The 20,000-nt window shown below is 46.2% G+C and overlaps 1 protein-coding gene across 3 annotated transcripts in view; it reads left to right on the top strand.

The window, feature by feature from the left end:
* Nucleotides 1–17,550, top strand: part of frs2a (fibroblast growth factor receptor substrate 2a) — a 20,381-nt gene extending 2,831 nt beyond the window's left edge. The window contains exons 1-7 of one of the 3 annotated variants that reach the window (XM_072673507.1): nt 9,835–9,905; nt 11,876–12,009; nt 12,256–12,346; nt 13,085–13,271; nt 13,449–13,586; nt 13,820–13,953; nt 14,070–17,550. In XM_072673507.1, coding sequence (XP_072529608.1) covers nt 12,281–12,346; nt 13,085–13,271; nt 13,449–13,586; nt 13,820–13,953; nt 14,070–15,017 — 1,473 coding nt within the window. In that variant the 5' untranslated portion in view covers nt 9,835–9,905; nt 11,876–12,009; nt 12,256–12,280 and the 3' untranslated portion in view covers nt 15,018–17,550. Of the gene's footprint in view, nt 1–9,834; nt 9,906–11,875; nt 12,010–12,255; nt 12,347–13,084; nt 13,272–13,448; nt 13,587–13,819; nt 13,954–14,069 lie in introns of those variants that run through there. The other 2 variants (XM_072673506.1, XM_072673505.1) reach the window with 2 other exon arrangements.
* The last annotated feature ends 2,450 nt before the right edge of the window (nt 17,551–20,000 follow it).

Raw genomic sequence — 20,000 nt, 5'->3', positions numbered from 1 at the left:
ACACACACACACACACTGCTCTACACACTCTCTCTCTCTCAGATGTTCAGGGTCTCTGATGTGATGTGAGCGGTGCATCATCGCGCTCAGTGCTGTCTTTACAGCGATAGTTCGGCCAAAAATCAATCGACGTGATTGATCTCGCTCCCCAGATTCAGCCGATCAGTGGAGACCGGCTGGGGGTCTGACGTGTGCTTCTCCAGTTCACGGTGGAGGATGCTAGGCTAACGATGCTAACAAACACCGGCGTTACACTGCCCCCAAAAGCGAGGGGAGTCGGTGGGCTTGTTCGTGAGCTACTTGGATTCACGGGTGGCTCCGTAGGTAGCGAGGGTGCTAGTGAGGTAGTTGGGTGGGTACAGTGTCCTGCAGAAGTTTGGGCGCCCCGATCAAAATATCTGCAGCTGTGATGGGCTAGGCGGGGAGTGGAGGACCTGGTCTGAAGTAATTTCTTGCGTGGTCAGAACTAGCTTGTAAACTCTACTTTCAGATCTCCACCCGTTCTTCCTGCAGAAGGTTCTAGATCTGCGAGGTTCTGTGACGTTCTTTGGTCGTCTTGCTGCTCGGCCCCTTTGAAGTCTATCGGCAGATGTTCTTTGATGATTTTTAGGATTGTTATCGTTATCCTGCTGTAGAAGCTCCTCCTCCTCTTTTCATCTTTCTTTTTTTGTTTTTGATGTTTTGATGATTGTTTCCACAATTTGCCCTCCGCCAGTGAAGGCATGATCCACCCGCCCCCATGCTTAACAGCTGGAGAGGTGGTCTGTGATTTCTGGTCAAACCTGTGCAGAAATGCGGGACATTGTAGCGGGTGTAGCGGCACTGTGTGTATAACAGTTTTATTATCTTATTACTAAACGTGTGTGTGTGTGTGTGTGTGTGTGTGTGTGATGACTAATTTGAATTATTATTGAATATTAACGCATTATTACAGCTGTGTTTTTCAGATCTCTGCTGGGAAACACTTCTAAAATCCAAACCTCAGCTTTTCAGTGCTGATCTAATCTGAGGAAGATTAGACCGACTGTGGAATCGGGCGGGGGGCTCGGGGGCTCGGGGGGGTTTGTGTGGGGGGGCGCAGTAAGTGAAGCTGGAGTGTGAGTGGGAGGAGTGAGAGCACAAACAGGAGGTTAACCTGAGAGAGAGAGAGAATCTGAGATGAGCGCAGAAAGGCTTCACCTCCAGCCCACCTGCAGAGACTCCCCTCCACAGCTCTCGCCACTACAGCCGTGATTTAATCAGAGCTCCAGCTCTAGTGTAACTATACGGACAGAAGTATTGGGACGCCTGAAATCAAGTGTATTAAAGGAGCTGATCCTGCTTCTGTTGGAGTAACTGTCTCTACTGTCCAGAGAATAAGACTTTCTACTAGATTCTGGAGAAGAGCATTGCTGTGAGGATTTGATTGTTTCAGCGACAAGCGTGTTACTGAGCTGAGGATGTTGGATGGATGATCACCACCCCACCTCATCATCCCCAACTCATCCCATCCCAAAAGTACTGAATGAAGCTCCACCACCATCATACCAGAGAACACAGTTCCTCCACTGCTCCACAGCTCCTCGATGCTCTATAGCCCTAGTTGAGATCTTGTGAGCTAGTCCTTGGTTTCTCCTGGACGCCCCCCAGTCCAGCCAGCACAGCGTGGAGGATGTGTTCAACTCCATCATCATCATCAGCAGCAGCAGCAGCTCACCTGATTTACCATCATTAAGCCCTGATTTACCACCAAACCAGGTGTTGATCTGAGGAGAACTCTAAATAATACTAGACTCCATGAGAGAGGAGAACTCTGGAGATGTTCTAATGATGAACACAGTGATGGAGAACCTCCACCACTATCAGTGTTTATTCTGATATCAGTGTTTCACTTTCTGCCCAGATCAGCAGATTTTACATTAATTACATCCCTAACTTTGCCACCTGGACATGGATAACGCTCGCTAACTCTGCTGACTGAAAATAGCAGGGCTCTCCCAGCTAATTTACATCATCCTAATAACTAAAACTAATTATGACCAGCTAAATCTGCTAAAAGCTAACTAACTAACTGAAGATAGCCAAGAGTAGCTGCTCAGCTAGCTGAGAAGACCCTGCTAATCAAAAAGAGCAAAGTCTAGCTAACTCTGCTAACGGACAGTAGCTACTGCTGAAACACCGATAACGCTAGCTCAGCCTGCTAACTGAAAATAAAGCAAAGCCTCTGCAAGTAAAAATAGCTAATGCTAGCTAAAGCTGCTAGCTTAAAATGACTAGCTCTTCTAAATAGAGAAAATATAAATATAATATAAATAAAATATATAAAAATAATAATAATAATTAAAAAAGACTAAAACCAGTTAATGCTAGCTTACTCTGCTGACTGAAAATAGCCAGGACTGTCTAGCTCTGCTAGCGGGAGCGTGCTGCTATGAGTCCGTCTGAATCCGGAGGCCTCGTTTAAACTCGGACGGGTTACTGAACAGCGCCGGAGGGAAGCTCTGCTCGACGGGAGCGAGGCGGAGGATGTTCTCGGTTCTGCGGCGGTTCTCTGGTGTTGTCAGATGCTCGTTTGTGTCTCTGATGAGACGAAGTTGAGATAAATCGTTGTTTTAATTAGCGGGTGCGACCTCGCCGTCCCCAGTTGACCTCGTTCGGTGGGTGTTCTCTGGAGACGGGTGGTCTGTCGTGTATCCAGCAGGAACTGTTGGTTTAAAGCGAGTCTTTAGTTCTGTGGTGGGTTCGTCTGGGCTGAAACCCGACAGACCCAAATATATGAGCTGTTTACAGCCTCGGGGCCTAGAGGAGGAGTCCATTCCAGCCGTGATCACATGAGGTCATCTGAGGTCACCGTGCCCGATGAGCATAGGTCTGAGCGTGGGCTAGAGGGGTTGCTGGGGGCTTCTCTGGAGTAATGATGGAGACCTGACCAACTTCAGAACCTGACCTCACTGATGTTCTGTCTCCTGTGGGGCTGAATGCGGTCAAATCCTCCTCCACAGAACAGAGTCTGCAGTGCAGAACCTGAGAACGTATCTGTGGTTCTAGAGCTGGAACTGAGTTGGAGCAGATGCTTGCTTGTTTGTTTGTTTGTTTGTTTGTTTATCGGTGTGTAAACACACTCCCGCCACTCTGGAGTCGCCGCGGTCAGAAACTCAACTATGGGGTCGCTGTTATGTTCATGGCAGTGGGTGTGGCTTAGCCATGGAAATGACTGTAGTGGGTGTAGTGTAACCATGGATGCGCACCCACAGAAACGGGTGTTTCCGTAACTATGGATACGGATGTGGAATGATGCGTAGAGAGCTGTGCTCTGCTGAAACACAGCGGTAAAACTAAAGGATCAGAACTGGATCAGGCTTAAAAACCTGATACTTGATCCAGTAAAGAGAGACAGAGAGACACACAGAGACAGTAACACACACACACACACACACACAGTGAGAGAGGGATTAACACACACACAGAGAGAGAGAGAGAGAGACAGAGAGAGAGAGACATACACACACACAGTGAGAGAGGGATTAACACACACAGAGAGAGAGAGAGAGAGAGAGACAGAGAGAGACATACACACACACACACACACACACACACAGTGAGAGAGGGATTAACACACACAGAGAGAGAGAGACAGAGAGACACACAGAGACAGTAAGAGACACACACACACACACACAGTGAGAGAGGGATTAACACACACACAGAGAGACAGAGAGACACAAAGAGACAGTAAGAAAGAGACACACACACACACACACACACACAGTGAGAGAGGGATAAACACAGAGAGAGAGACAGACAGAGAGAGAGTGGGTAAGAGACAGAGAGAGGGTGAGAGACAAAAAGAGGGGGAGAGAGAGATACAGAGACATTGAGTGAGACAGAGAGAGACGGAGACACACAGTGAGAGAGGGAGAGAGAGCACTGTGTGGTTGAGTGAGGTTTGTACACACCCTCAGTGAAATGTAAACGCTCTGTGGGGGCGAGACTCATTGCCTTAGTCATCACAACCAGTTACAACACATGAGAGTGTGTGTGTGTGCGTGTGTGTGTGTGCGTGTGTGTGTGTGCGTGTGTGTGTGTGCGTGTGTGTGTGTGTGTGTGTGTGTGTTGTACAGAGAGTTCAGAAGACTCGAGTCACACCCTCAGCTGTGTGTGAGTGTGTGAGTGGACACATCAGTACTGCAGTAGAAGCTCTAGTTTATTAGTGTTTAGGAGAGTGGAGATCGAGTTCACTGTGACGGAGCCCAACGGAGCTGAGAGTTGAGTTGAGACCTGAGCTGAGATTAGTGCAGCTGAGGAGAGCAGAGTTCACTTTACATTTGATTAGATGTGAGTAAAGTTCTGTAGAGTTAAGAAATAGAGATACGTGCATGTAGAGTAGAGCTGAGCATCGGGGGTTTGTGTAGAATTTAGTCTGTGAATTAAGAAATGCAGTTAAAGTCCAGTTAAACAGAGTAGAGTTGAGAAGTTGTGTGTAGAGATGAGTAATGCAATTTTAAGCTTGAGAGTTGGGTTGCGCTGAGATGTTCGAGCCGAGACGTTTGAGTCGTGCCGAGACGTTCGAGCTGAGCCGAGATGTTTGTGTCGAGCCGAGACGTTTGAGCCGAGATGTTTGAGTTAAGTTGAGATGTTTGAGCCGAGATGTTTGAGTTAAGTTGAGATGTTTGAGCCGAGATGTTTGAGCCGAGATGTTTGAGTTAAGTTGAGACGTTTGAGCCGAGATGTTTGAGTTAAGTTGAGACGTTTGAGCCGAGATGTTTGAGCCAAGATGTTTGAGTTAAGTTGAGACGTTTGAGCCGAGATGTTTGAGTTAAGTTGAGATGTTTGAGCCGAGAAGTTTGAGTTAAGTTGAAATGTTTGAGCCGAGATGTTTGAGCCGAGATGTTTGAGTTAAGTTGAGACGTTTGAGCCGAGATGTTTGAGCCGAGATGTTTGAGTTAAGTTGAGACGTTTGAGCCGAGATGTTTGAGTTAAGTTGAGATGTTTGAGCCGAGATGTTCGAGTTGAGCCGAGATGTTCGAGTTAAGTTGAGATGTTTGAGCCGAGATGTTTGAGTTAAGTTGAGACGTTTGAGCCGAGATGTTTGAGTTAAGTTGAGATGTTTGAGCCGAGATGTTTGAGTTAAGTTGAGATGTTTGAGCCGAGATGTTTGAGTTAAGTTGAGATGTTTGAGCCGAGATGTTCGAGTTGAGCCGAGATGTTCGAGTTAAGTTGAGATGTTTGAGCTGAGATGTTCGAGTTGAGCCGAGATGTTTGAGTTAAGTTGAGATGTTTGAGCCGAGATGTTTGAGTTAAGTTGAGATGTTTGAGCCGAGATGTTTGAGTTAAGTTGAGATGTTTGAGTTAAGTTGAGATGTATGAGCCGAGATGTTTGAGTTAAGTTGAGATGTTTGAGCCGAGATGTTTGAGTTGAGCCGAGATGTTTGAGTTAAGTTGAGATGTTTGAGCCGAGATGTTCGAGTCGAGCCGAGATGTTCGAGTTAAGTTGAGATGTTTGAGCCGAGATGTTCGAGTTGAGCCGAGATGTTTGAGTTAAGTTGAGACGTTTGAGCCGAGATGTTTGAGTTAAGTTGAGATGTTTGAGCCGAGATGTTTGAGCCGAGATGTTTGAGTTAAGTTGAGATGTTTGAGCCGAGATGTTTGAGTTAAGTTGAGATGTTTGAGCCGAGATGTTTGAGCCGAGATGTTTGAGTTAAGTTGAGACGTTTGAGCCGAGATGTTTGAGTTAAGTTGAGATGTTTGAGCCGAGATGTTTGAGTTAAGTTGAGACGTTTGAGCCGAGATGTTTGAGCCGAGATGTTTGAGTTAAGTTGAGACGTTTGAGCCGAGATGTTTGAGCCGAGATGTTTGAGTTAAGTTGAGACGTTTGAGCCGAGATGTTTGAGTTAAGTTGAGATGTTTGAGCCGAGAAGTTTGAGTTAAGTTGAAATGTTTGAGCCGAGATGTTTGAGCCGAGATGTTTGAGTTAAGTTGAGACGTTTGAGCCGAGATGTTTGAGCCGAGATGTTTGAGTTAAGTTGAGACGTTTGAGCCGAGATGTTTGAGTTAAGTTGAGATGTTTGAGCCGAGATGTTCGAGTTGAGCCGAGATGTTTGAGTTAAGTTGAGATGTTTGAGCCGAGATGTTCGAGTCGAGCCGAGATGTTCGAGTTAAGTTGAGATGTTTGAGCCGAGATGTTCGAGTTGAGCCGAGATGTTTGAGTTAAGTTGAGACGTTTGAGCCGAGATGTTTGAGTTAAGTTGAGACGTTTGAGCCGAGATGTTTGAGTTAAGTTGAGACGTTTGAGCCGAGATGTTTGAGTTAAGTTGAGATGTTTGAGCCGAGATGTTCGAGTTGAGCCGAGATGTTTGAGTTAAGTTGAGATGTTTGAGCCGAGATGTTTGAGTTAGGTTGAGATGTTTGAGCCGAGATGTTTGAGTTAAGTTGAGACGTTTGAGCCGAGATGTTTGAGTTAAGTTGAGATGTTTGAGCCGAGATGTTCGAGTTGAGCCGAGATGTTCGAGTTAAGTTGAGATGTTTGAGCCGAGATGTTCGAGTTGAGCCGAGATGTTTGAGTTAAGTTGAGATGTTTGAGCCGAGATGTTTGAGTTAAGTTGAGATGTTTGAGCCGAGATGTTTGAGTTAAGTTGAGATGTTTGAGTTAAGTTGAGATGTATGAGCCGAGATGTTTGAGTTAAGTTGAGATGTTTGAGCCGAGATGTTTGAGTTGAGATGTTTGAGTTGAGCCGAGATGTTTGAGTTAAGTTGAGATGTTTGAGCCGAGATGTTCGAGTCGAGCCGAGATGTTCGAGTTAAGTTGAGATGTTTGAGCCGAGATGTTCGAGTTGAGCCGAGATGTTTGAGTTAAGTTGAGACGTTTGAGCCGAGATGTTTGAGTTAAGTTGAGATGTTTGAGTCGAGATGTTTGAGTCGAGATGTTTGAGTCGAGATGTTTGAGTCGAGATGTTTGAGTTGAGCCGAGATGTTTGAGTTAAGTTGAGATGTTTGAGCCGAGATGTTTGAGTTAAGTTGAGATGTTTGAGCCGAGATGTTCGAGTTAAGTTGAGATGTTTGAGCCGAGATGTTCGAGTTGAGCCGAGATGTTCGAGTTAAGTTGAGATGTTTGAGCCGAGATGTTCGAGTTGAGCCGAGATGTTCGAGTTGAGCCGAGATGTTTGAGTTAAGTTGAGATGTTTGAGTTGAGATGTTTGAGCCGAGATGTTCGAGTCGAGCCGAGATGTTCGAGTCGAGCCGAGATGTTTGAGTTAAGTTGAGATGTTTGAGCCGAGATGTTCGAGTCGAGCCGAGATGTTTGAGTTAAGTTGAGATGTTTGAGCCGAGATGTTCGAGTCGAGCCGAGATGTTCGAGTTAAGTTGAGATGTTTGAGCCGAGATGTTCGAGTTGAGCCGAGATGTTTGAGTTAAGTTGAGATGTTTGAGCCGAGATGTTTGAGTTAAGTTGAGATGTTTGAGCCGAGATGTTTGAGTTAAGTTGAGATGTTTGAGCCGAGATGTTTGAGTCGAGCCGAGATGTTTGAGTTAAGTTGAGATGTTTGAGCCGAGATGTTCGAGTCGAGCCGAGATGTTTGAGCCGAGATGTTCCAGTCGAGCCGAGATGTTCGAGTTGCGAAGTTGGAGTTGCGCTGACATGTTTGAGCCGAGATGAGACGTTCGAATTGAGACTTTCGAGTTAAGTTGAGATGTTTGTGTCGAGATGTTCGAGTTGTGACGTTAGAGTTGCGCTGAGATGTTTGAGCCGAGATGAGACATTCGAATTGAGACGTTGGAGTTAAGTTGAGATGTTGGAGTTAAGTTGAGATGTTGGAGTTAAGTTGAGATGTTGGAGTTAAGTTGAGATGTTTGAGCCGAGATGTTCGAGTTAAGTTGAGATGTTTAAGTTAAGTTGAGATGTTTGAGCCGAGATGTTTAAGTTAAGTTGAGATGTTTGAGCCGAGATGTTCGAGTCGAGCCGAGATGTTTGAGTTAAGTTGAGATGTTTGAGCTGAGATGTTCGAGTCGAGCCGAGATGTTTGAGTTAAGTTGAGATGTTTGAGCTGAGATGTTCGAGTCGAGCCGAGATGTTTGAGCCGAGATGTTCCAGTCGAGCCGAGATGTTCGAGTTGCGAAGTTGGAGTTGCGCTGACATGTTTGAGCCGAGATGAGACGTTCGAATTGAGACTTTCGAGTTAAGTTGAGATGTTTGTGTCGAGATGTTCGAGTTGTGACGTTCGAGTTGCGCTGAGATGTTTGAACCGAGATGAGACATTCGAATTGAGACGTTCGAGTTAAGTTGAGATGTTGGAGTTAAGTTGAGATGTTTGAGCCGAGATGTTCGAGTTGCGACGTTCGAGTTGCGCTGAGACGTTCGAATTGAGACGTTAGAGTTAAGTTGAGATGTTTGTGTCGAGCCGAGGCGTTTGAGTCGTGCCAAAACGTTTGAGCTGAGCCGAGACGTTTGAAATGAGCCGAGACGTTCCAGTCGAGCCAAGATGTTCGAGTTAAGTTGAGATGTTTGAGCCGAGATGTTCGAGTTAAGTTGAGATGTTTGAGCCGAGATGTTCGAGTTAAGTTGACATGTTTGAGCTGGCATGTTTGAGCCGAGATGTTCGAGTTAAGTTGAAATGTTTGAGCCGAGATGTTCGAGTTAAGTTGAGATGTTTGAGCCGAGATGTTCAAGTTAAGTTGAGATGTTTGAGTTGAGTTGAGATGTTTGAGCTGAGATGTTCGAGTTAAGTTGAGATGTTTGAGCCGAGATGTTCGAGTTAAGTTGAGATGTTTGAGCCGAGATGTTCGAGTTAAGTTGAGATGTTTGAGCCGAGATGTTTGAGTTGAGCCGAGATGTTTGAGCCGAGATGTTTGAGTTGAGATGTTTGAGTTGAGATGTTTGAGTTGATCCGAGATGTTTGAGTTAAGTTGAGATGTTTGAGCCGAGATGTTCGAGTCGAGCCGAGATGTTCGAGTTAAGTTGAGATGTTTGAGCCGAGATGTTCGAGTTAAGTTGAGATGTTTGAGCCGAGCTGAGATGTTTGAGCTGAGATGTTCGATTTGCGCTGAGATGTTTGAGCTGAGATGTTCGAGTTAAGTTGAGATGTTTGAGGTGAGATGTTTGAGCTGAGATGTTCGATTTGCGCTGAGATGTTTGAGCTGAGATGTTCGAGTTAAGTTGAGATGTTTGAGCTGAGATGTTTGAGCCGCGACGTTCGAGTTAAGTTGAGATGTTTGAGCCGAGATGTTTGAGCTGAGATGTTCGAGTTAAGTTGAGATGTTTGAGCTGAGATGTTCGAGTTAAGTTGAGATGTTTGAGCTGAGATGTTTGAGCCGCGACGTTCGAGTTAAGTTGAGATGTTTGAGCCGAGATGTTTGAGCTGAGATGTTCGAGTTAAGTTGAGATGTTTGAGCTGAGATGTTCGAGTTAAGTTGAGATGTTTGAGCTGAGATGTTTGAGCTGCGACGTTCGAGTTAAGTTGAGATGTTTGAGCCGAGATGTTTGAGCCGAGATGTTCGAGTTAAGTTGAGATGTTTGAGCCGAGATGTTTGAGCCGAGATGTTCGAGTTAAGTTGAGATGTTTGAGCTGAGATGTTTGAGTCGAGCTGAGATGTTTGAGCTGAGATGTTCGATTTGCGCTGAGATGTTTGAGCTGAGATGTTCGAGTTAAGTTGAGATGTTTGAGCCGAGATGTTCGAGTTAAGTTGAGATGTTTGAGCTGAGATGTTCGAGTCGAGCCAAGACGTTTGAGTTGAGTTGAGATGTTTGAGTTGAGATGTTCGAGTCGAGCCAAGACGTTTGAGTTGAGTTGAGATGTCAGCCATATTGAGATACGTTGATGGTGTTGGTGGTTAATCTGAGAGGCTTTGGTCCAGACCAGTGGGAGAGCTGAATCTGATTTTCTGCTTAGTTTCACAGATTTTACATTTTAAACAAAAATGAACTAAAATTAAAGGTATTATTTTTTTAATTCCCAGAAATCTTTATAACTTCTCCAAACATCTAGAACACTAGAGAAGTGTTACCAGAGTTCACTGACCTTCTGAGTTCAGGTGTGTGTGTGTGTGTGTGTGTGTGTGTGTGTAACGCAGTGGGGATTTAGGAGTATTAGAGATGAGATCTAATGTAGCTAACAGTTAATGAAAGCTAATACCCCACCAATTAGCACTGAAGCTATGGGGCTAATGTAGCTAACAAGTAATGGAAGTCTGTTTACCACAAGTACCCGAGAAACTCAGCAGCAGAACCAATCAGAATCTCTGTATTAGATGTGGGCGGGGCAGCAGTAATCACACCGCTGATGGTCTTTATGAGTCTCCTGTTGCCGAGGCCGGCTCTAATGTGTGAGAACGCTGGTCAGGGTTCTTATAAAGCAGAGCGTCCTTGAGAGCACGTCCTCAACACTCTCGCCACTCTGCAGCAGAACTGCTCTTCTGTCTTTCTTTTTAAGCCCTGTTGCCACGACAACACCAGTATTTATTAAATGTTAGGAATGCAAAGCGTGGAGGAGCGTTTCTCCTGGTTTAGCGGAGTGCAGGTTCAGAGGGTTGTTCAGAGCTGTGTGGAGATTTACATTTACGAACACTCAGACCCTCCCACTTACAACACTCTCCTCCCACTGTCCACTACAAATGATTCACTGTCCACTACAACTTATTCACTGTCTGCTACAAATGATTCGCTGTCCACTACAAATGATTCACTGTCCGCTACAAATGATTCGCTGTCCGCTACAAATGATTCGGTGTCCACTACAAATGATTCGGTGTCCACTACAAATGATTCGCTGTCCGCTACAAATGATTCGCTGTCCACTACAACTTATTCACTGTCCACTACAAATGATTTGCTGTCCGCTACAAATGATTCGCTGTCCACTACAACTTATTCACTGTCCGCTACAAATGATTCGCTGTCCACTACAAATGATTCGCTGTCCGCTACAAATGATTCGCTGTCCACTACAAATGATTCGCTGTCTGCTACAAATGATTCGGTGTCCGCTACGAATGATTCGCTGTCCGCTACAACTTATTCGCTGTCCGCTACAACTTATTCGCTGTCCACTACAAAAGATTCACTGTCCACTACAAAAGATTCGCTGTCCGCTACAAATGATTCGGTGTCCGCTACGAATGATTCGGCGTCTACTGTGAATGACTTAATATCCACTACGAATTATTCGGTATCTGCTACAAAATATTTGGTATCCCCTATGCAATATTTCAGCATCTATTATGTCTTATTTGGCATCTACTACATATTATTCGGTATCCACTATGAATTGTTCAGTATCCGCTACAAATGATTCAGTATCTGCTACGAATTATTCGGTATCCACTATGAATTATTTGGTACCCGCTATGAATGATTCGGTATCCGCTATGAATGATTCGTTATCCGCTATGAATGATTTGGTATCCGCTAAGAATGAATGATTCGGTAATACTGTAAATTATTTCATATCTGCTACAAATTATTCAGTGTGCCCTACGAATTATTCTGTATCTGCTATGAATTATTCAGTTTCTCCTACAAATTATTCAGTATCCACTATGAATTATTCGGTATCCGCTAAAAATGATTCGGTATCCGCTAAGAATGAATGATTCGGTATCCGCTATGAATGATTGTGTCTACTGTGAATTATTTCATATCCACTGCAAATTATTCGGTGTCCACTATGAATTATTTAATATTCAGTATGAAATGTTCAGGATCCACTATGAATTACTGAGTAGACACTGTGAACTGTTCAGTATCTGTTATGATTTTTCCTGAATGATTCAGTGTGAATGATTGATTTTATTGTTATTGAATTGTATTATTTAATGTGGTTGTGAGGGAGCTGTAGTGTGAGTAAACAGGGTGCTTTAAGGGTTAAATGAATTCATTATTAAAAGCTGAGTTTCTGCCTCTCTGCAGGTCACTGGCAGCTCCTCTTTCTCTACTGTGAAACACACACACACACACACACACACACACTGGTTGGTGCGATAGTGGATGTGCCGGTGGTGTGTGTTGGCGAGCGGAGCAGCAGCGCTGATGGCTGGATTTAGGTGAGCAGGTAACTCCCTCTGCTGGCAGAGCTGGAGAATCACACTGCTTGTAGAGTTCGTACCCTTACCCTGAGCGGTGAGTGATGGGGTAGAAGCGGCTTTACAGCAACAGTCTGTAATTGTACATATAAGTAGCTAAAAGTTGGGGTTTCTAATAAATTGGCCAGTCATTTTCAGGAAATCTCAGAGTAAACTGCAGTTCTGGGTTTTGCAGTTAAGAGCTGTATATCTGTTTTCTTTCTCTAGGAGTCCAGTGGTGTACTGAAGGATCATGGGTAGCTGCATTAGCTGTCCACAGAAAGAAACCATCCCTGACAACCATCACAGCAAATTCAAGGTAGGTCCACCTGTATTACATTTTACTTCATTCATGTACAACTTACACCAGGCTGAGGGGGGCGCTGTCACAGTCACTGAATAGTCTGGTAAACCCACAGTTCTATACTGCATGAAGCAGAACAGCTTTCCCACCTCAACACACCAAAATATCTGCGTCCAAATACTTATGACCAGTACAAAAAAAAAATTAAGGGGCTGCTGTGTGAAACATGTTCAGAAGCTGTACTTTAGCCTGGCTAGCTCTGTGGCTGTATATGAGAATCATATATCATTGTTTTCTTTGAGGGTCTTAGTTACAGGAGCAGTGGGTGAAACTACCTCCACCATGTTTGGAAGCTTTAGCCTGGCTAGCTCTGAAGCTGAGCTGAAGTTGATCTGCCTCTATTACGCCACCTAGAGGAGATTCAGATAATATAGGAGTGAATTCTGGACCTTTTACACACACACACACACCTCAGCCATAGAATACACTCCTCATGAACACACACACACACACACACACACACACACTGTTATGATACAGAAACAGCTTCTACTGAAACCAGTTTAACTACAGAAGATCTCCATGTTACTGTTACACTGTGTAGGCCCCACTCAGTCCTGGGGTTCAAACCCATGGTCTTCTGTTCCTTGTCCCACTAGGCTCCCATCCAGAAAATTGCCCTGCTTTGTGTTTGATGGTGTGTGTGTGTGTGTGTGTGTGTGTGTGTGTGTGTGTGTGTGTGTGTGTGTGTAGGTGATTAACGTGGATGATGATGGGAATGAGTTGGGCTCAGGCGTGATGGAGCTGACCGGGGCAGAGCTTATCCTGCACACGCGGAAGCGGGATGCGGTCAAGTGGCCGTACCTCTGCCTCCGTCGCTACGGTTACGACTCCAACCTTTTCTCCTTCGAGAGCGGCCGGCGCTGCCAGACTGGACAGGGTGAGGCCTTTGAGATTGACCTATGTCAATCACAGCCAGAAACAGCCCTGTTGACCTCATTGTGAATGTATGGGGCTGAACTGCTGTAGGCTGAGTGGGTGGGGCTAAACTGCTAAAGACTAAGAGTGTGTGTGTGTGTGTGTGTGTGTGTGTGTGTGTGTGTGTGTGTTCCTGCAGGTATATTTGCGTTTAAGTGTGTGCGTGCGGAGGAGATCTTCAACATGCTGCAGGACATCATGCACAACAACAGCATCAGCGTGGTGGAGGAACCTGTACTGGAGCCAGACTTACCCATAATCCCCTACAGTCCCACCAGTGAGAACACACACACACACACACACACACACACACAAACACAGACACACACACACGCCTCTAGATTTGACCCTGACCCTGATACCATCAGGCTGTTCGGTTTGTGGGACCTGACTGCACAGCTCCAACAACCCTTCACACACAACTGACACTGATGCTGATTGGCTGGAAGGCTTGTTTGTGTGTCTCTGATTGGCTGAAGGTCTCAGTGTGTGTATTTCTGTTGTTTTCAGCTCCTGGGTACTCTGTGCCTGCGATAGCCAATGGGGTTGGCCGTCTCAACTCTGTCAGCGACGCCTCCTCACGGCCCTGCAGCAGGTTACCATCTGTGGAGTCAACGCACCCATTGCTAATGAACGATGAGATGGTACACACACACACACACACACACACACACTGCAACTGCTAAATCATGTGGCAGATAATGTAATGGACTGTGTGATGTACTTGTTGAAGACAGTTAACATGTTGTCTGATTGACAGGTCCACACGTACGTCAACACCCCCGGCCTGCAAGAGGAGCGGCGCTGTCGCAGCAGTGGCCACGCCCCTTTGGCTCTCCAGCCGTCTAATTCAGAAAGCATAGGCTCCACCTCCCTCAGCGAGACGGAAGCAGTCCGGCTGGTGATGGAGCCGGAGAGCGTGAAGTTCGTTCTGGGCCCGACCCCGGTGCAGAGGCAGATGATGCTAAAGGAGAAACGTCGAGAACGCGAGCGAGAACCTTCAGCGACGGAACGTAGCGCCACGTGTCCAGGCACAGAGACCGCCACAGAGTCCAGCACAAACTGCACAAATCCAGCTGTCGACCCCGACACCGGCTACGACAGCGACGAGCGCAAGGAAGCACCTCTGGATCTGAAGAACGGCCTGATCTTCAGGCGTCCTCGACCACCGAACCCTGCCAACCCTGTTAGCCCCGCCCCCGACCCCCACAACGGGCAGCGTCGGGCCGCCGCACTTCTCAACTACGAGAACCTCCCACCACTCCCACCCGTTTGGGAACTTCGCAAGCCTCCTTCTAAGGAAGACAAGGGGGCAGAGCTTAAAAGCCCTGCCCTGAACGGATTCGACCCCTCCGACCCCCAGCACAACTACGTCAACACGGAGAACGTCTCGGTTCCGTTCAGCGCCCACAAGATCCGAGAAACAAACATTTTTAGTTTCGACCTGCGGAGGGCGCCGGCGGCCGAGGCCTTCCGCCAGCTAAACTATATTGAGGTGGAGATGGAGAAAGGGTCAGACTCCAGCGGCCCCCAGACCCCAAGGACCCCTTCCACTCCCCTGCCCCAAACCCCCACCCACCGGACAGAGCTTTATGCTGTTATTGACATCGAGCGCACCGCTGCCATGTCCAGCCTGCAGAGGGCGCAGCCTCGGGACGATGGGACGGCCAGGAAAACACGACACAACAGCACTGACCTGCCCATGTGAGCCGACACACAAGATACACCCGCCGCCGGCCTGAAGCACGCGGTTAGCGAGAGCGGTTAGCCGGAGATACTCCTGGTAGCTGGGGTTTGCTAGCTAAGTTAAAGCAACACTATAGAAAATTGGCATTTCTTGCTACTGGGATCTCCTACAGTCGCTAACCTCTGCATTACTGTCAGCGGAGCGTCACAGTGACTCTCAAACTGTTATTTTAAGCTGAAATGCGACGTAGTGTTGCTTTAAATCTGTTATCTTGGGTTAGCCTGAGGTAAATCTGTTATCTTGGGTTAGCCTGAGGTAAACCTGTTAGCTGGGGTTAGCCTGAGGTAAATCTGTTATCTTGGGTTAGCCTGAGGTAAAGCTGTTATCTTGGGTTAGCCTGAGGTAAACCTGTGGTCTGTGCTGAAGGTGCTCTGGTGTTTATGATTTTTAAAGTGTCTGAGGCTCATCAGGCACTGAAAGGGCTTGCAGGAGTTACCTGAACAGGTTTGGACCAAAAACACTACACTGTCTCATTCTTTTAAACATGAAACTTCAAAGAGTGAACGGAACTCTCACCTGTTTTTATTCTTTAACTTATTACCTGGACTTCACTTTTATATTAAAACAGCGAATCTGTGTGATTACTTTCAACAGGAGTGTGTGTGTGTGTGTGTGTGTGTGTGTGTGTTTGGTTGTTGTGCCAAAAGATTTAAACAAAACAATAAATTCTGTATTGAAGTATTAAGTAATATTCACAAACATATACTATATTGCAAGTACAAATTATAATAAACTGAATTTAAAGCCACTTGAAATACCATAGCAACCACCTAATAATACCCTAGTGACTACAAGGGACAACCTAGAAACTGTCATAGTAAAAGCCTATCAGTAATCTAGTTATTACAATTTATAATATGGCAACCACACCCCATAGAACCACAGCCCCTTAGAAACCACCTCCAATTCACAGCAACATCCTAGTAACCCTTTCAAGTATTATAGAAACACCTTAGCAACCACCTCCAGTAACACACCACCCAAGCAACCACCTCCAATACTACAGCAGCACCTTAACAACTACCTCGAGTACTACAGAGGCATCCTAGCAACCACTTCCAATAGCACAGTGTCCACCTCCACAACCACAATACCCTAACAACCACCCCCAGTACAACAGCAACACCCTGACAACCACCCCCTGGAACCACAGCAACACCCTGGCAACCACCCCCAGTAACGCAGCACCCTAACAGCCACAACACCCTAACATCCACCTCAAATACCACAGAAATACCCTAGAGACCATATTTAATAACACAGCAACACCCTGGCAACCACCCCTAGTACCACAGCAACACCCTGGCAACCACCCCTAGTACCACAGCAACATCATAGCCACTATCCCCAGTACCACGGTAATATTCTGGAAACCACCCCCAGTACCACAGCAACACCCTGGCAACTACTAGTACCACAGCAACATCATAGCCACTATCCCCTAGTACCACAGCAACACCCTGGCAACCACCCCCAGTACCACAGCAACATTTCATTTTATTTCAGATTTTAAGAGTTTTAGAAAAGAGGTGGAGTCTCCCCTTAAAGATCATTGTTAGTCCTGAGTTCCGTTGTTTTTATTGGCCAGAGAAACTCACTGTTTACCTTTTCCTAAAACAGCTGATATTAAGGTTCTAGTTCCCTTTAAAGAGCGTCCTGAGCTCCAGTTATACCCACCCATTCACCTTCTTTCAGCTTCATCCCTTACAGATAAACACACTGTGCCTTAAAGACTGATATATGTAAATGAGGTCTGCTATGATTGGCTGTATTCTGTCTTATTCAAAAAGAAATCCCGGCTGCAGCACTCCTTATAAGCTCCGTGTGAATGAGCCTGGGTTAAATATTTATGCAAAGGCAGATTAATGTTAAACCAGGATACCATGGCAACAACCTAGGAGTGTCATAGTGACAGCCTTGTAACCCCCTAGCAACCATGAATAAACCAAAGAAAAAAACAAAGCAAAACTCATCAGTATTCTAGCTATCACCACCAATAACATAGCACCTGCATGGCAACATCCTAGCAACCACCTCCAATACCATAGCAACACCCTAGCAACCACCTGGCCAAACACATGGATTGGTTATGGACACCATACCAAACAGCTCAGCTACCATAGCAACCACCCAGAGGTAATATAGTAATTAAATATGTGTACAGTATGTGTGTGTGTACTGTACGAGTGTGTGAGTGTGTCCGTGCAGGTTTTTGTGACATCACAAACATGGTTGCTTTATACTGCGTTAGTTTCCACATGGGGGCGCTGTGGAGCAGACAGGGGGCGGTACGCCTTTACCCGGAGTTTACAGATGACCTCACACTCGCGGCTCAGGTCTCTGTAATAGGGGCCCTTTAACACGGGGGGCCGAGTCGGACAGTGGGTGTTTGCTGCACTGCGGTACAGATACGCAGCTTTAATGAAGAGTGATTATGGGATGTAAACAAAATGTTTGTATTTTATTAAAACAATAAACATTGTGTATTTTGTGACATGTTTACTTTTCCATCCTTAACCTTTTCATTACCAAACACTAAACACAATACAGTTAACATACAAACACTGGCCACTTTATTAGAAACACCTACCTTGCGCGTAGTTACTGGCCACTTTATTAGAAACACCTAGCTTGTGCTTCCACTCACTGGCCACTTTATTAGAAACACCAGCCTTGGGCTTCCACTCACTGGCCACTTTATTAGAAACACCTACCTTGTGCTTCCACTCACTGGCCACTTTATTAGAAACACCTAATAAACCTAGCAGCTCCAGCACCATCACAATGAACACTGGGGCACCTCAGGGCAGTGTGCTGAGTCCTCTGCTGTTCACCCTGCTGACTCATGACTGTGTTGTGAAACACAGCTCTAACAGCATCATAAAGTTCGCCGATGATACAACTGTGCTGGGTCTCATCAGCAAAGGCGACGAGTCAGCATACAGAGAGGAGGTGCAGCAGCTGACAGACTGGTGTACAGTCAACAACCTTCACTGGAATGTAGAGAAGACCAAGGAAATGGTTGTTGACTTCAGGAAAACAAGACAAGACCACTCTCCGCTCAGCATCAACGGCTCCTCTGTGGAGATCGTTAAGAGCACCAAGTTCCTTGGTGTCCACCTAGCGGAGAACCTCACCTGGTCCCTGAAAACCAGCTCTACAGCCAAGAAAGCCCAACAGCATCTCTACTTCCTCCGGAAGCTGAGAGAGGCCTGTCTCCCTCCACCCATCCTCACCCTCTTCTATAGAGGGACCATAGAGAGCATCCTGAGCAGCTGCATCACTGCCTGGTTTGGGACCTGCACAGCCTCTGACCGCAAGTCCCTCCAACGCATTGTGAGGACAGCTGAGAAGATCATCGGAGTCTCTCTCCCCTCCGTCATGGACATTTACACCACCCGCTGCATCCGCAAAGCAACCAGCATTGTGGATGACTCCACCGACCCTTCACACAGACTGTTCTCCCTCCTGCCATCAGGAAGAAGGTACCGCAGCATCCGGTCCAACACGACCAGACTCTGCAACAGCTTCTTCCCCCAAGCCATCAGACTTCTCAACTCAACTCAACTTCTGAACTGATATCTTTCTGCTACATGCACTCTCTCTCTCTCTCTCTCTCTCTCTCTCCCTCTCTCTCTCTCTCTCTCTTTCCAACCATTGACCCCAGATAACATGGGAAGCATTTTTGCACAAGCATTTGCACTAATAACTTTACTACCTCACTGGACTCAAATAATTGCCGGTAGTGTGCAAATTATGCAGTGTGTATAAATATTATTATTCTCTGTCTGTACTGTGTTGTGTTGTCTGTCCGCACTTGTACTGTGTTGCACTTGTGTTCTGTATGCACTGTCTATGTTGCACCATGGTCCTGGAGGAGAGTTACTGGCCACTTTATTAGAAACACCTACCTTGTGGTTGATCACTGGCCACTTTATTAGAAACACCTACCTTGCGCGTAGTTACTGGCCACTTTATTAGAAACACCAGCCTTGTGCTTCCACTCACTGGCCACTTTATTAGAAACACCAGCCTTGTGCTTCCACTCACTGGCCACTTTATTAGAAACACCTACCTTGTGCTTCCACTCACTGGCCACTTTATTAGAAACACCAGCCTTGTGCTTCCACTCACTGGCCACTTTATTAGAAACCCCTACCTTGTGCTTCCACTCACTGGCCACTTTATTAGAAACGCCTACCTTGTGCTTCCACTCACTGGCCACTTTATTAGAAACACCTACCTTGTGCTTCCACTCACTGGCCACTTTATTAGAAACACCAGCCTTGTGCTTCCACTCACTGGCCACTTTATTAGAAACACCTACCTTGTGCTTCCACTCACTGGCCACTTTATTAGAAACACCTACCTTGTGCTTCAGCTCTGCTTGGTTGCTCAGGTGCAGGGACAGTCAGCTCACCAGCAGAGGGCAGCAGACTACCACTCAAATACTCTCAGGTTCCTTTATAAGAGTCTGGGCCTGAACTCAGGCGGACGCTCTGCTCACGAGCGCACGATAATAATCATTTATTCATTAGATAAATTAGTGACTGACAGGTGTCACTGCACCTGTTAGAGCGGACGTCACTCACCACCGCCCTCTGATGGACTGGTTGATTAGTTTACCCCCCCCCCCAAAGATTACACCCCTGTCTGAGAGAGGAGTGAGATGAAAGGAGATGGCCCAGTGTGTCAGTGGTGGGTGTACTGCAGGGCTGTGTGCTAGGCTCATTATTACTGTAATTCTCGCTCACAGTGTGTGTGTGTGTGTGTGTGTGTGTGTGTGTGTGTGTGTGAGACGCTCTGATGTCTGGTTCACGTTGTGACTCGAAAGCTTCTTTCTATCCCTGAATGTTTCGTTTCGTCAGGTCTGATGAAATGAGACAGATTTGGGTTGGAGCTTAAACTGGAATCTGAATTTAAATATATACACTGTGTCCAAAA

This window comes from Salminus brasiliensis, chromosome 2 (assembly GCF_030463535.1).
Source record: "Salminus brasiliensis chromosome 2, fSalBra1.hap2, whole genome shotgun sequence".
Taxonomy (NCBI): Eukaryota; Metazoa; Chordata; class Actinopteri; order Characiformes; family Bryconidae; genus Salminus; species Salminus brasiliensis.
This window is presented reverse-complemented; position numbering and strand designations above follow the sequence as displayed.